Below are 17,288 nucleotides of genomic sequence, written 5' to 3'. Positions count from 1 at the left end.
GTCCGCCGCGTGTTCAGAATGCCGCGATAGCAGCAAAACGGGGTCACGCGAAAAACAAAGCAAAGTTACCATGGAGAAGCTCTGTGCCCAGCATTACATAACAGATGGCACATGTGCATGAGCGTTTCACAGAGGGAAAGGAGCTTCTGTTTCACTCGGTACAAACGCGGCGATGTTTACCAGCCTCTGCGCTGTTCAGGAGGAGTTGGCCTTAGACTCACTCTGCAATTACTCACTCTGCAATCGGAATGGAGAAGAAGCTTGGACCCGAGAGCCGCAACGTTACTGCAGCACGAGGCAGGGGTTTCTGGGATTTCCATCGGAGGGGACGTGGGCTTGTGCCCTTGAGTTGCACAGATGGAGATTACGGTTGTGCTGTGAACTCTGCTTAAGGCGGAGGTGGCTCCCTTCCCATCTCCCCCCTCCGGCTGCTGGGCTTGTGTTCGGTCAATAATTCAGCTACAGAGCGCAACCCCGACTAAATAGCTGGCAGATTCAGAGTTCATTCAGACTTGCTGTGAAGAGGCTGTTTACCGTGCCACAGTTAATCAGAATAATTCTGCTGTCTGTAAGCATCCAATTTGTTTGTTCTCACTGTAAAATGTACATTACGTTACAGCTGCTTTGCAGATGGCCTTATCCAAAGCAACGTACATAGCCGACAGTTTTCATAGTTTTTACATATTATCTATTTACACAGCTGGATATCAAGCGAGGAAGCCGGGGTTAAGTACATCGCCCAGCAGCGTAGCCCCTCCCTACTACCCACAAACAGATGAAGTGAACTCAAGCCTGCAGTTGTGTTGCAGGTGCAGAGTGAAAACAGAGGAACACACTGCTCAGTTTCCCCAAATGAATTACATTTGCCTGTACTTAGAGAAAGACACTTCTGTCAGTAAGGGTCTTTGTGTGGGGCAAGACACTATACAGGCACCTGCATTAACCCTGGCCTTCAGTGGATGATGCAAATGAGGTTGTATGCGTCGCTCCAGTGCGCAGGCAGGAGTCACATCACATGCAACAACGATTTGCCGTTGTACAGTGAGACAGAGGAAATTCAAAACAGGAAAGTGGAAACTGTATCTTATCCACACTAGCGCCCGAGAGTTATCTGTGCATAAATTGTGGTCTGTCATGTATCTGTATTTACTGTTTTTCTTGTGACTTATTTACATGTATTTTGCTCCCTTGAATGAGATAACCTCCAAGTGACAAAATGTAACCAAAATGAAAACAGACACAGAATAAGAAACTACTTTTGTGAAAATTTTCATAGATTGTCTACAGAAGGGTTTAACATTTTATTTTCTTAACTTGAAATACCAAGTTACTCTGTCATTTGGACAAACATGTCGATCCCTGCTAAAGCTTTTTTTTTTTTTTTTTTTTTGGGTCTTGGGTCATGTTTTCTGCCAGGGCCCCTCGCTGACAGTACTGCGTCAGTAGCTCCATTCTACCAGTCTCCCCTCCAGCCAGTGATAGCCAGGCATGAGGAAATTCTGCGCTGTTTAGAGGGGGACTTGGAAGTGCAGATTTCTTTCTTATGTAAAGACTTTGAATGTTAAATAGTGTTGGACTGTAGCCCCAGTCTCCATCCACTGGCTTGATAAACACTGTTCTATTGTTCCAGTCCAGTTTAAGTTTAAAAAGATTTTTCTGTAAAATGCACTCTAAAGGACTTCTCTCTTTTTGAAAGTTTTTTTTTAATATTTTCTCATACTAGATTTGGGCAAAATAATTTGAGTTTAAAGCTGTTGTATATCTATATAAGTAATCATATAGTGTCATGACCATTTTAGTGGGTGATTAAAAAAAGTTTGACTTTGTACAATGTACAGTTTAAAATGCGCATTTACAACTCCACCTAGAGTAATGCTCAGACAGATGTCAGGGTTGAATCTTCTCAGTTTCTGGAGATGACAGTTACTATCCCTTGATTTTTTTTTCACTTAGGTGAACAGTCCACAATCAGCAGAAGTTTCAAATAGACCCTCCTGCAGATTGCAGCTGCTGTGTGTCAGGATCTCCTTAAAGATGCTGTCAGGGGCCATAGGCTTACTTAGACAGGAGTGTGTGCAGTTTCTCAGCCAGCTCAGATTCAGTTATAGGGAATGCCGAGGGATTATTTATCAGAAAATGCTCCTATTCTATCTCATTTTATTAGATATGATTCTCACAAATGTGGTTTGCACAGTTTTTGCATTTAGTTAACTGTACTCATGTAGATACAGTTGATCTAAAGTTGATTTTAAAGTATCCCCATTTGGACGGGCTTACCAGCTACTAATCGAGAAACTCCTGCAGCAACAGCTTGTTATAAGCAAACAGCAACAGCATGAACAGTATGCAGTTCTTATTTTCCTTACAATCTCTGCTAAACTTAGCTTCTTTATTGTGTTTGTCTTCTTAATATTTGAATTGCCCTCTTTCTCAGATATGTAGGCTAATGTATTTTTTGATATCTACAATCACTAGTTTTATTTTCCTGATATGTTAGTAACTATCAGCTTTGAGATTCCAAATGTTCAGTAACCTCTCATAAAATGTGTACTGTCAGCAATCAAAAGGAGACCTACCCAAGTTGATTCACTGATATGTCATAATGAACATTGTACTATGACTTTACATATAAACTTCAGCCTTTCTTGTCTGTCTCAAAAAGCAACCTAAAATCACTTATTCTTGGAATAAATTACAGTGAATGAATTTGCATTAGCATTGGCGGTGGGATTTCACCTGTAGGTATAGGGTAGTACAGTGTGGATGCTGCAGCTGCCCTTCGTGAATGTGACCTGTCTGCTCTGTGAGAGCGATGTTTGGCTCGGCTGTCTGCTGCAGTGGCACATGAAGCTGGCACAACAAACAGCTCCTGCAGCCAGAGGAGGGACAGAGATAAAGTTTTAAAGCCAGCCAGTGTTGATAAGGTGGATATCCTCCCTCTCCCCTCCCCATACTTATCGGGAACATTATAGCCCGTCCCTGGGTTCCTGGGCACTTACAGATGCCTGTGACAGGCCGGGCCTCAGGGGCGCGGCGAAGGTCACCGGCCGTCCTCACAGCGGTCCGCCCTCGCGTCCTATTTAATGTGTCACGGAGGAAAGCGCTGGAGAAGCCGCCCCGAGGACACCGCGACCGTGCTGGCTGGGGACACCGCGACCGGGCGGGCTGACGACACTGTGACCGCGCCAGGGACCCGCCGGAGAGGGTCTTCAGCGCCCGCCCTCTCCGGCCACCCAAAAGCCAGTTCCGGAGGCCCAAAGTGTCTACAGGCTCTACCTGCTGTCACCAAGCACTGGACACTACCGCCCGCTGTCTCTACTGGAGGAGTCTGGGTCTGCGAGAGTCTTTAACGCTGGGAAACTTGCTGGATTTCAGCACTGTGCGGAAGCCGCATTGAGCAGCGCTGCTTCAGGCCCAGGTTCCTCACTCCTCCAGAAAGTGCTGTCATTTGCAAACCCGGCCGCTATTAATAATGTCATTGTCGTTATCGCCCTCGCGGCGAGAAATATTTCCCCTCGCGTTCTTTGCCGCTGGAGCGTTTGCTGGTCCCGTCACGTCCTGAGATAAAGGCCCCGCGGCTCGCTGAGCGCTCCTGAGACAGCATTGCGGGGCGTTACTCATCCTGCCGTGACACTTCCTATCATCACGCCGAGCGAGCATTACATCATCTCCTTTTGTGCTCGCTCCTGGTTTATATGCACTCAGACAGCGGGAGCCGAGAGCCGCTCCCAAACGACGCTTTGCCCACAGTCGCTTGTGTGCGTGATAGCAGTTTTGCCATTGTGCGCCTGTGCTGGAATGACGCGATGGATTTGGCTTTGGTGGGAGAGGACGCAGCAAGGGGCGGAGAGGCGAACTGTAGAGCATAATGGAAAACTTAAAACATTTTTTTAAGCTTTTATTTTTTATTTCAAAATCAAGAAAGCCAGCTGACTTGAGAAAAGAGACCAGAACGTGTTGTTTGCATTCAGTGCAAACCTGACAGATCGCCAGGCAAAACTCGCATTTTTTGTCGCGAAATTGTTCGCATTTCGTGCGAATCTGACGAAGCTGAAGGCAAAAGTTGTTTGATGCTCTGTTAGTCTCTTCTCAAGTGAAATGCAGATCTGCTGATCCGACGAGGTCCGCCCTCTTTTCCGCCCAGAAAGTGTGCGATAGCCAGCCTTCAGTTCAGTTCGCTTTCTAAATGTTGCATTGATTACTTGCCGCTAGCAGGACCTCATGCATGTTGTAAGCAAGGATTTCTCTCCGGTTTTTAAATTTTATTTATTTATTTTAAAGGAAGCATTAGCCCAGCAGCCCTGTAAGAGCTGCGTGTGCAGCAGCGCTTTCAGCAGCTCTGCACTCTTCCCTGGAAGCGAGACCTTGTGACCCCCGCAGAGAGACGGGCTGGTTAACATGCACGGCCCTGGCTGGCTCAGTAACCCGGGGGACACGCAGGGCTTATTGATGTGCTCTCCCGGTCGCTGATGCACAGAACCGCCACGGCGCAAATTCATTCCTACCTGCCAGGGCTTTATTCCCCGAATTTATTACCGCGGGCCCGGATCGGTGCGCTTTCCGTTTATGATCGCCGTCCTTTTGAGAGGGGTGGGGGGAGGGGGGGCGCGGGGCCAGGGTAAATTAAGGTCACGGGTTGGCTGTGTGTGCGCGGCTGCGAGGCAGTGTTGCCGTGCCACCCGCTGACTCATTGCCCTCCGCACCTTGAGGCCAGGCTCAGAGGGGACCGCAGCCTGCCAGAGCAGCTCAGACCAGCAGCCCTCACTGGTCCACTGCTGTGATTTGCACCCTTACTGGGGAGCTGGAAAGAAGGGGATTGGGGGGGGGTGGTGCAGGGTCCCAGATTGCTTCCTGTTCCCTTTGACTGAGCCGTACGACCAAGGTTTGAAACTGGCTGGTATTTGCTGACAATAACTGTGATCCAGTGATAAAATAGTGACTGCATTCCACCAGCGATGGGGTGGTTATGCCAGCAGGGGTTGCTCATCTCACCGCTCTCAGGCACCCTGCGAGTTTTGGATGACGTCATTGGAGTAGCTCCATTGCCGTTACACCTGTAGTATGAAGTATAGCCATTGGCTGCTTGTATCGGAGGATTGTATTTGTCTATTGTCCTGCACACCTGCAGGAGAGCACAGGTTGTAACAGAAATAAGCGTATTATACAATTGGCAATTACAAAAACAGGGTTGCCTGAATGGGCACAGTGCATTAAGAAAGAGATGATGATCAGAAATGCTGTTATGCGATGCTGTTTGTCGCATGTGTCACATGATTGTCACCACTAAAGTTGCTGGGGGTGAGTCAGTGCCATCCTGCTGTCTGCATTTCCATATCCTGTTCCCTGCAGTGGTGACTTAGCGAAATCGGAGCATAGGAGAGATTTATGGGGGCAGCGGGCCACTCTGCCCAGCTAGGCTGTCTACCAGGAGGCACCTGCTCTTTGAGAGAGGAGGAGAGGAAGGAGGGCCACCAGCCTCTCGGTAACAAGTTCAGAGTTTAGAAAGGGACATCGAGGACAGGAGCGAGGCCTCCCCCCTCAGAGGAGCAGTGTTCTGTGCAGTGGAGAGGTGTGGAGAGTATGAGGTCATCTCACAGGAAAGCTGAGGTCCTGACAGCCTGCCAGCCCAAAGCTTTTGTCAACACCAGCTTCAGCCAAATCTGACAGTCCTGCTGGGGCCCAAGCCTCATTGCAGGGTTTGTATCACGCAAAAGGCGGGGTTGTAAGAAGTCAGGCTGGAACAGCAAGTGAACATCCTTTCCCTCCTCTGACTCTCAGCCAGCTGCCTCTCAAATGTCAGAGATCAAGAAATCTTCTCTGGAGCTCATCCGTCTTTTCCAGGGTCACTCAGCTATTCGCAGACATCCTCTTCCCACCCCCCCAGGAAGCTGGCGGCGGCACGCTCCTTAATGTTTAGAGGCAGGGGAGAGACCGGCCACCGCTGCCCTCGCTGCGAGAGAGATGCTCGATCGATCTCCGCCACTACAGCACGCCTACGGGTCAGCACGAACAAAGGAACACCAGACGATCACAACATCTGGAGGAAGAGAAAAAAAGATGAATAAATGAAAGAGAAATCAATTATTTAGGTCTGGCTGGCGGTGGAGCTGCTGGAGCGGCCATAACGTGTGTAAGAAAGGCCCTAGCCGCTCAGCCATGCCTGTAACCTCAGCCTGTAACCCGCTGGTGCCCTTCCTCACTGTCTAAAGGGCACTAAACCTCAACACCACTGCTTTCATGTGTTTATGTACCGTACCTTTTATTTGGCATGCAAATGAAATGCATTGAATTGTCCCAGGAGCAGAAACCCCTCTTACTGGTTTCTCAATTCCCACCCACAAAGCGTCTGTCTGGAATTCCCCAGCCACAGGAAGTGGAAAGCCTCCTGGATACTGCATACTAGATGCTAGAGCTCTGAATCTCCCAGCAACAAGTGGGTATTTTTTACAATCTGAATATGAGCCCTCAAAGCCATTTAGAATTTTATGCGCTACATTTTTAGCTATAATGGGACTCGTCCATTGCCTGCAATCTCCAAAAGGTAGAAGGCATAGTCGTTTGTGCCTCTTCCCTCTCCTCGATTGCAAGGTGTATTCTGGGGTTTGTATGAGACTTGAATCACCATAGTGTTCGCCATGAAACTACAAAATAAATTCAAATTGGTTGGTTTTATTGCCGAAGGATCTTGCGAGAGACGGCGTGTTTATAAAGGTGGAGGTGAGTCCTGCTTTAAATTCTGCACCTCTCGACGCAGCCCTGAATGGATTAAATGGATGGAATTAGAGGGAATTATGGCAGGGGGAAGGTGCAGCTGCGGGGTGTGAAGAGCAGCCGGCAGGCGAGGAGCGAGACGGAGGCGGGATCGGCCCTGGCCTCCACCCGAGGCCAGCGCGGCGTTTCCCAGAATCCCGTTAGACAGCCACACTCCGTGGAAACTCTCCCGCAAAGCCTCCTTTCAGGCCCTTTGTCACTTTTCACTCTGAGATTTTTTTATCTGCCTTCCAGTGAAGCATGCTAAAAATGCATAAAGTGGCGATTGGGTGGCTGCAGTTGAAGTCCAGTGCACTGTGGACGGTGCACTAGACTTCAGCTGTAACTGGACATTACAGGGAAAGTGATGTCATTCATCTGTCAGCCATGTTGACCCAAGACCTGCTAAAATTAGTCAGAGTGCCTGAATCTACTTTTCGGGAGTGTCGTCATCTGAAAGCAAGCTGTTATTAGTGGCCTTCTTAAAAGCCTGCTGCTCTCTAGTTAGTGTAATTTCACTAGGGGGAAAAGCGAGAACAAAACCTTTTTGGTTTTGAATCCTAATCGCATCCTAATGAAGGTTAATTGTGTTAAAATATGTGCGCTGCAGAAAATCTTAATTAGCTAATGGGAAGCAGACAGACGGGCCTTCGCCGCCACGCACCACTGGTGCCAGGCTACCCCGCCGGCGGGAAGGCTCCCTTCAAACGCACTGTCAGCAGCCTGCACTGGCACCCAGAGGCCTGGAATCCGTTTCAGCACTCCTCCCATTGGGTTCATACTAGGGCTGGGCGATATGGACCAAAAAGTCATGTCTCGGTATTTTTAGGCTGAATGGCGATACACGATATATATCTCGGTATTTTCTACGAAGTGGGCTGAATATTCAGTTGTGAGTCAAAGCCACATGTGAGATGTCACAAGCACTTTTATTAAAACAGACTGTGATCAAAATAAAATGCAAAGACAGGGTTTCCTTCCCTGTTTGAAAATATTCAGCTGCAAAACATGTAAATGAAAAATTATATAAAATAAAAGGCCAATTTTTATTTAATTCCGGCTAATCTCTGAGAATGCTCCTTCAGTTGTTTTCATCAACAATAACAGACTGATTAAAATAGATGTACAATTAAAATGTACAATTACAGGTTTTCTTCTCCTGCTTAACAAAACACACAGCAGTGCAAATAACAAAAATATAAACAGAATAAAAATAACAGGCCTACCCTATTTGAAAATATACAGCTGCACAATATATCAACATGTAAATGAAAAAAAAATATAAAATAAATAGCCCATATTAAATAAAAATAGGTTTATGTTGGTAGCACTTTCTGATAAGCTGTTTCCGGCTATCGAAATAAGCTACCTGTTGGTTTATGTTGGTAGCACTTTCTGATAAGCTATTTCCGGCTATCGAAATAAGCTACCTGTAGATCTGTAGGTTTATGTTGGTAGCACTTTCTGATAAGGTAATTCAGACTATCAGAACATTCAGAACATAACGGAACATAGTTATATCCTGGTAGTCTTTTCTGATAAGGTTTAGAATATCAAAATATGCTACTTAAAGTTTTACGTTGGTATTGATTAGAGTGTGTTGACGGACAAACTAGACTACAAATTTACATGTCAGCATGTAAACTAGACTGTCGAAATACATACAATTTATCCATCACATAAACTGTAAGTAGGCTTTGCCTATTATTAAAATTTACATGACATCATTTTCAAAATTGGATGCATTAATGCATTAATAAAAACAATAATGTAATTAGCTTAGAACCATTTTCTGATAAGGTAAAAAAGAATTACCAACTTTCTTTGGCTTCTAAGGTAGCGCAACCTACTTGCGGTAGTATTTCCCAATAGGGTAGCAAAGATCGATAGATACGACTCTCAATCTACACTACAGTAGGACATTTCGATAAGGTAGGACAAATCGACAGAGCACCGGGTTTGCGCGCAGATGCAGAGGGAGAGTGGCGGGCGGGGTTGCGTGGAGAGCGTGAGAGAGGAGAGATGCAAACACTGGCTTTACGGAAGAAACGGGTTATGTAACGCAACATCAAACTGTATCGATACAAACGGTATTGTCTCATCCTGTATCTCGTTTGAAAATATATCGATATACCTTAAAAAGTCGATATACCGCCCAGCCCTAGTTCATACCCTCTGAACCCTCTGGAGGATGCAGGAACCTGGCTTTATTGGGAAGAAGATTAAGGAACAGAAAGAGGGCAAATGGAGTTGGGAGACACCCTGAGTTTTTCGATGTGGTTGATGCGCTGAGAGATGGGGTGGGAGACAGTGCAAGAGCATATATGCAGTGTGTGGAGATTAGAATCCCTAAAGAGCATTGATATTGGAGATTTGGCCTCAGCACACCCAGTGTATTGTGTAGTTTGGACCCAGCATGCCTGGTGTGTTGTGTAGTTTGGACCCAGCAGGTTCTATGTGTTGTGTAGTTTGGACCCAGCAGGTTCTGTGTATTGTGTGGTTCGGACCCAGCATTCCTGGTGTATTGTGTAGTTCAGACACAGCATGCCTGGTGTGTTGTGTAGTTTGGACCCAGCATGCCTGGTGTGTTGTGTAGTTTGGACCCAGCATGCCTGGTGTGTTGTGTAGTTTGGACCCAGCAGGTTCTGTGTGTTGTGTAGTTTGGACCCAGCAGGTTCTGTGTGTTGTGTGGTTTGGACCCAGCATGCCTGGTGTATTGTGTAGTTCGGACACAGCATGCCTGGTGTGTTGTGTAGTTTGGACCCAGCGCGCTCAGTGTGTTGTGTAGCTTGGCCCCTGCATGCTTGGTGTGTTTTGTAGCTTGGCCCTAGGCACACCTGGTGTGTTGTGCAGTTTGGCCCTGGAACACCCAGTGTGTTGTATAATTTGCTTCATGGCTTCAGGCCAGGCTGCAGATTTGACGTTTGACAGCAAATGAAATGTGTTCCCTTCCTCCCCCTCCTGCTCTTAAACCTCCCCAGTTAATACCAGCTGATAAGTTATTTTTAGATGCATACATTCTTATTAATATTAATAAACGACTCATCATGCATAATTCCGTATAAATGGGTTGCACGCTTGTTTGAAGCCCTAAAGTTAAAAACAGAGGTTCACAGATATAAAATGTAAATAAATAAATGAAAATAAATGCTGAGAGTGAAAAACGACTGTGTTTCCAACATGGGTAAAACTAAGAAGTTCAGACATTTTGGCTTACTGCCTTCAGCAATGAAGGAGGTTCTGTTGGCTGTCTTTGTGTTCCGAAGCACAGGTGTGCTTGTAGATTAGATAGGAACAGAAACACATTCTTGCCCCCCACCTCCTTCTTTTTCCAGAAAAGAAGAGGGTGAGAGGCTCGTAGCGTTTGGGCACACTGGCGTCATCTGAGACCATTCTTATTGTGCCTTTGTTTTAACACGAGTGAAATGTGTGCTTTTTCTTTAGGGAAGGTAGAGAGGGATGGTGCCCGAATGGGTCATCACAACTGGGGGCAATCTGTTCCAGGGGCTGACAGCGCCTGTGAAAATGGCCTCTGTGTTTGTGAGTGTGTGTGTTTAGATAAAATCATTTCAGGGTGTTAACCTTACCCCCTTTGGAGTGGATATTATTACCTAACCTTAACCCTGACCTCCCCTTGTGGATCAGTACAGTGCACGAATGACTCAGCGTTAAAGGGCAGATGTGTCATGATTGAAATGGAAGTTGGTCACAGAGCAGTTCTTATGTTAGTCCTGTTGAGTGTCGCAGCCACAGCCTGAAAGGCCTGGTGTGTGTGGAAGGCTGGGTTTGGCTGTCGTCTCTCCCCTCTCCTCTGCTTCTGTAGTGTGCCTGCCATTTAGACAGCATTTCAGCACAGGGCCTTTTCATGACCTGAGCCTCATCGCAGCTCTGAGAAAGCACCTGTCATGTCTAATCACCCAGCGTGTCTGTCTGAAAGGAGCCTGGAGCCATTTTCTATGATTTATGATTCCGTTCTGTCCCCCAGCGCAGGCCAGCCCTGCTGCTGATCTCATCCTTTCCTTTCTTACCCCTCCAAATCGCCGACAGCTGAGTCTCACCTGCTGAACTGTTTCAGCCTTGTCCAGTGTTAGTCATTATAGGTTTGGAGGGTGCCACAGTTCTGAGGACGACGTGGCGCACTCAGAGCGCGGTTGCCATGACCGTTTCTCTTGACGACGGCCCCTCCGTCCCCCCAGGGTGCGAGGACATCGTGGCGGAGAGCGTCTCGCTGGAGTCGGTGGTGCCCATCCTGCGCTGGAGCTCGCAGCCCTACGGCTCCAAGTGGGTCCACCGGCAGGCCGTGCACTTCCTGTGCGAGGAGTTCAGCCACATCATGACCTCCGACGTGCTGTACGAGCTGAGCAAGGAGCACCTGCTGACCGCCATCCAGTCCGACTACCTGCAGGTGAGGGGCAGGCGGGCCAGGAGAAGCCTGCCCGGCAGTCACAACATTGTTATGCATCTGGGTATACCAGCCTATAATGGGCCAGCAGTGTGGGGTACTTGTGAGGAGCAGGGCTGGTAACCAAAAGGCTGCTGGTTTAATTACCCACCGGGGCACTGCTGTTGTACCCTTGGGCAAGGTGCTTAACCCACAATTGCCACAGTAAATGTCCTGCTGTATAAATGGATAAAACTGTAACCTGTGTAAGTCACTGTGGATAAGAGTGTTTGCTAAATGACAATCATGTAATATATAAACGGGTAACATATAAAAATGTTAGCCGTGTAGGTCACCCAGAATACTGGATAAGGATTTTTGCTAAGTTACAGTACATTACATTCATTTAGCAGGCAGTCTCATACAGAGTGACTTCCAGCATAATAGAACAGAAGTGCGTCCATCCAACAGTCCCAGACCAGTGAGCGTGAGCACACCATTCAGTCATCGCCACAGGCTAACTTCTGCTAATCTGATACTTGACAGCCTATAAAACTAAAAGGTGTTAAGTGCAGACACTACCATATATCTCAATATTACTAAGTCACAATGTCCATAAATAAATCATATATATATATATATATATATATATATATATATATACATACATATATATATATATATGTATAATGTATATAAATAAAATTTGTATATATGTAGAAAAGAAAGCCCCCTTAAGGTGTCTTGTACTGTCTTGGGAGGAGAAATATGGAATCTGAATGAAGCCTTATCTCTCAGTGCACAGATTGTGGAAATCCTGATGTTCCTGTATTTGGCCGTTTGTTGTGGTGCTTGTTTTTTTTCCCAGCATTCATTAGGTAACCTAATGACACAAGAATACTGTGTGATTGTTTTGCTGCGTCTGCAGCGGATTAGGTTTGCGATGTTCCCTCACTGAAAGCTATTTACTTTGTGCGGTTTGGGAGGACAGCATAGGGACCTCTTTCTTTCCGAGTAGGTGGTTTACTCTTTGTACGCTCCAGCCGAACAGTGCCATTATTGTAATGTCTTTGTTTCCTTTTTCTAAACACGTCTTTGTCATGGTGCCGCCTGTTTACACAGCAGAGGTGAAGCTGTCTCCGCATGAGAGCTCAGCTTCAGAATGACCGGGTTCAGCTTCAGCCACTCGGTCACAATGCGGTCGCCTTTCGGTTGTCTTATGGTTGGGAAACTTCATGCTGAGCCCTGTGATGATGTGGAATATCCCTTGGAATGCCATAGATTCATTTTGCAAACCCCGGTTTTACCTTTCTATGGCTGGCAAAAGTGAGATACCAAACCCCGAGACCAAGGTTGTTCCACAGTAAAAAGAAAACCGTGCTTTTGATACATTGTATTTATTGCATGATAAAATGGTTTTGCGGTTGAGGCATTTTGATACTTTTTTGTGATGTTTTTGATGAGGCTTTTGATAGTGTTTCCATTATATTACTGCAATTCTAGATGTTTGATGTTGTTTATTGGCTTTACATGTGGTTTCTTTGTACCAGTGTAAAACCATTGCATTTGGTACGGCTTCTCTAATCTTGTAGAAATATCACATGAAATGTGAGGTGGTCAACACACATTCTCTCCATTATCAAAACAATATGAAATCCCTGCTCTTAATGTGGTCTCTCTACTCCAGTTTGAAAAACAGTACTGTGGTACCGTTTCCCTCCCTGGATCGAAGGGAGGTCAGAGAGCAGATTACATCACCACACACACTTGAGTTGTGCCAGGAACCTCTGAAAAGCCTCATTCGGGCCAAATTCTACACTCCCTTTCAGAGCTCCCATAATGGTCACATTAGTCTGTGTCCCTGCTTTCTGAACGGCATGAAGGTGCATTGGTCTGTGCTGCTCAGATGCATGGTTGGTATGACGGGGTGTGTAGTGGTTACTAGGGATTGGGAATTGATAAGGTTTTATTGATACCAGTGCCATTATCGATTCTGCTTATCGGTTTGATTCTTTATCGATTCCCTCATTGATTCCTGATCAAATTTCCGTGTGGAAAAGAAGTAGGCCTACGCAGGATTTCAGCGTCAACACAGCTGTGTTATTATCTCTGAGTCTGAAGACAGTGTAGAATGTCTGCCTATAACATTTGAACATATCAAAATAAATTACAATGCTCCTTTGCTTAAAAGGATATAACTTGGAAAACATATAAAACTGACTGATAAAATAAACAATTCTAAATAGCTAGCTAACTAAAACTGCGAGGAAAGTTGGCAACGACCATCAACACTGCAGCAATGTCTATGGTCTGTGCTGTTTACGGCTGTTCCAACTAGGGATGTGAATTTTTAAGAGGTGTCCTTAATCGAATGTTGTTAACCTTATCAAAAAATAATCTTAGCCCACCCAATACCGTTTAGTAGGCTAGGCGTAAATTCTACGATCGTTGAAGTTTATTGTACTCTAGGCTATTATAAAAGCGATAGTTACCTTGTATATATACATAACACAAATGCATGTTATATTCTTCAGTTAAATGTTTATTGTAAATCAAAAATATAGGACATTCTTGTGTAGCATATCAAAAAATATTGTGTAGGCCTAGGTTTCGTTTTCCTATTAAGAAAAAAGGAGGAAACGACTAAAACAACTGTTTCGTTTGTCTCAAGTGACCCGATAGCCTAACATTATCCCTCTTGAACGATATAGACGACAGTAGCCTAAACTAAGCCTTCTGAACTAAAGGCATACACACTTCAGAGTCTGATCTCCTATGCTCACAGAGACCTAAATAACCTGATATAATAATATGATTAATTTGCGTTAAAAAATTAACACGTTAAAGTTCCGAGATTAATCGATTAACGATCGAGCGTTAACACGTTAAAGTTGACAGCCCTAATTACAAGAGGAAACGGTTCTAAACTCCTGGAAGTTAAATCTTAATCGATTAAATTATTATTAACAGTTCATCGATAGTCAATTAATTAACAGCCCTAGTTCCAACCAATCAAATTGGGAAAAAAACAAGGGCTACTTTCAAGTCCTGAAAATAGTGGGACACAAAGGGGAGAAGTTTAAAAAACTCAGAGAAATGTGAGTCAAAAACCTCCATCTTAAGTCTGGTGGAGCGGAGTCCGACAGTGCTCATGTATGCAGTGTTTGTGGCTTGATATGCAAAGAAACTATGCGCAACTGTCAGAAAAAGATGCCGGCATGGATGAAAGGTATTGATAACCTCGGAGGCATACGATTCCGATGGATCGGACCATTTGGGAACCGGTTCTCAACTGGAACCGGGCACTCGATTCCCACCCCCAGTGGTTACTAAGCAGCAGTTACAGTCTCAGGAGGGCACGCTGTAGGAGACAGGTGTAATTGAAGGTGTGCACTGCTCATGGTGGTAAGGTGAGGCGCTGTAATTGGATGTGATGGAGAGGATCATGGGCAGCACGCGGTGGTGTCAGAAAGTGAAGAAAATGGACCTGTTTAATCCTGGTTCACTGGGCTGGGTGTACAGCTTCTTCCCCTGTCCCCCAACCTAAGAATAGAAGTACACATCGTGCACACATGTACAATCTCACACTCACTCTCTGTCTCGTACGCACACACAAGTGCACACTCACACATACTCTCTTACAAGTACATAGACGTACAGATGCACTCTTACACAAACACATGCACGCGCACGTTCACACACATACATTGTCACATATAGACACACACACACACACAAATGCACGCACACACAATCTTACACTTTCATACAAACAAAGACACACACGCGCTCAAGCCTGCTGGGTGTAATTATCTCTCTCTTCTCCCTCCTTTCACAGGCCAGTGAGCAGGACATTCTCAAGTACGTGGTCAAGTGGGGAGAGCAGCAGCTGATTAAGAGAATGGCAGACCGAGGTAGGAGCGCTGCGGGTCCGCCTCTCTCCCCCCAGCCCTCATGTAAGGTGCTAATGAGCTGCAGGCACGCACCGCGCCCACCAGCAGCACAGAGGAAACGGCCCCTGCTGCGTTCACACACCCAGTCCTGGGCTGTTTCGCTGCAGAAATCGGTCTCCCTTTTGTCTCTGAGCACTCGTCTGTGCACATCTCTGCACATCAGTGCTCCACTCACCGTTTCGCATGTGATTGTGTGACTGCGTTTGGTCTCTGTGCTTGGTGCGTGACTGTGTTTGGTCTGTGACTGTTCTGTAACTGTGTTTGGTCTGTGACTGTTCTGTAACTGTGTTTGGTCTGTGACTGCGTTTGGTGCGTGACTGCGTTTGGTCTGTGACTGATTGGTCTGTGACTGTTTGTTCTGTAACTGTGTCTGGTCTGTGACTGTGACTGTGTTTGGTCTGTGACTGCGTTTGGTGCGTGACTGTGATTGGTCTGTGACTGTGACTGTGTCTGTGTCTGTTCTGTGACTGCGATCGGTCTGTGACTGCGTTTGGTGCGTGACTGTGATTGGTCTGTGACTGTGACTGTGTCTGTGTCTGTTCTGTGACTGCGATCGGTCTGTGACTGCGTTTGGTGCGTGACTGTGATTGGTCTGTGACTGTGACTGTGTCTGTGTCTGTTCTGTGACTGCGATCGGTCTGTGACTGCGTTTGGTGCGTGACTGTGCTCCGTCTGCGCAGAGCCGAACCTGCTGAGCGGCACGGCGCACAGCGTGAACAAACGCGGGGTGAAGAGGCGGGACCTGGACATGGAGGAGCTGAAGGAGATCCTGTCCCCCCTGCTGCCCTGTGTCCGCATCGAGCACATCCTGCCCGCCCACAGCGAGGTCCTCTCTGACGCGGTCAGTGCACGTGAGCGTGCCTGTGTGCCTGTGTGCAAGCATACCTGCCTGCATGCACCTGTGCTGGTGGAAAATTGCACCCGTGCAAAAACACTTTTTTGAGCAGCTATGCCTCATGGCAGGGTTTGCCTGTATAAATTATATAGCTGTTCTCTGCAGTGTGAAAACGTAACTGATGTTGGGAAAGAGCAAGTGGTCAAGCTTATGTGATGTACCAGTGGTGGTCAAACTGATTTGATCCAAAGAGAGCACTTTGCTGCGGCTTGCACAGCGTTTCGATTGCTTCAGCTGGTTACAGCTCCAGCCTTGATGTGGTGAACTTAGCCGTGGTTACCCATGCCTTTAGGCTTTTCTTTGCCATTGGGAAAGCGGTTCATTTTCAGGAAGTTAAAAAGAGAGGCACAGGGCGTGTGCTTGTTATCACACAGCCCTCGTCCTGTGGCCGTGAATCTGGCCTGTCTCGATTTCATTTCCCATGAGGGAGAGCTACAGCATGCATGCATGCATGCTAATATTAAACCTGTTTATACCTTTATGTCTTCGTGTGTACTATCCCCAAGCCTCTCGGACTGGGAGGTTGCCAGATTCAGGGTAGGGTGCCACAGAAAGGGGGATTACAGTAGGGCCCCATCCCTTCAGTCCATTGGATGTCAGTCATCCCACCCTGTGTAAAACTCCACACCACCACTTCTGAGAACAACAGGAGAACACATGAGCTCCACGGCCCACTCAACTAATCATCTACCCACATGAATATACCTGGCGGGGATGACATAATGAAGCGGGCACCTGACTTCTGATTCATGAAGCTGCACCATTTCTGTCCCACTATTTGTTTCCACTCTTGTCATTTTCTTTCCCAGAAGATTTGACATACTAGTCTGTTTGTCTCCACACCCTGTGAATTTGTCTTAGAGATCAATGTCTGGTGAATTAAAAAAAAAGGGAGAAACCCTGCCCGCCCCCATTGCCATGAGATCAGTATGAAACCCCACCCGCCCCCCATTACCATGAGATCAGTATGAAACCCCACCTGCCCCCCATTACCATGAGATCAGTCTCTGAAACCCCGCCCACTCTCCTGTTACTGTGTTACTGATGTGAGGTCCCACCCCTCTCCCGCAGATGAAGAGGGGCCTGATCAGCACCCCGCCCTTGGACATGCTGCCCACGGCCGAGGGGGGCAAGGCCAACGCCTGGCTGCGGCTCAAGAGCGCGGGAATCTACGTGAGACCCCGCCTCTTCTCTCCCTATGTGGAGGAGGCCAAGGTAGGGCTTCACAGAGACACAGCTGTGCTCCGCTTTCCGCAGGTCAGACCACCAGTCAGGAGCTGCCTGAGCAGTCTTACAGCAGTGGCTGTTT

At 46.8% G+C, this 17,288-nt stretch overlaps 1 protein-coding gene across 1 annotated transcript in view; it reads left to right on the top strand.

The window, feature by feature from the left end:
* Positions 1 to 17,288, top strand: part of LOC118791968 (BTB/POZ domain-containing protein 7-like) — a 57,228-nt gene that overhangs the window by 34,553 nt on the left and 5,387 nt on the right. Inside the window, exons 4-7 of the mRNA XM_036549566.1 lie at positions 10,947 to 11,155; positions 14,970 to 15,045; positions 15,765 to 15,925; positions 17,051 to 17,194. Of these exons, the coding sequence (XP_036405459.1) occupies positions 10,947 to 11,155; positions 14,970 to 15,045; positions 15,765 to 15,925; positions 17,051 to 17,194 (590 nt within the window). The remainder of the gene's footprint in view (positions 1 to 10,946; positions 11,156 to 14,969; positions 15,046 to 15,764; positions 15,926 to 17,050; positions 17,195 to 17,288) is intronic.

Source organism: Megalops cyprinoides, chromosome 17, assembly GCF_013368585.1.
Source record: "Megalops cyprinoides isolate fMegCyp1 chromosome 17, fMegCyp1.pri, whole genome shotgun sequence".
Lineage (NCBI taxonomy): Eukaryota > Metazoa > Chordata > Actinopteri > Elopiformes > Megalopidae > Megalops > Megalops cyprinoides.
The sequence above is the reverse complement of the archived record's forward strand: the minus strand, read 5'-3'. Positions and strand labels throughout refer to the sequence as shown.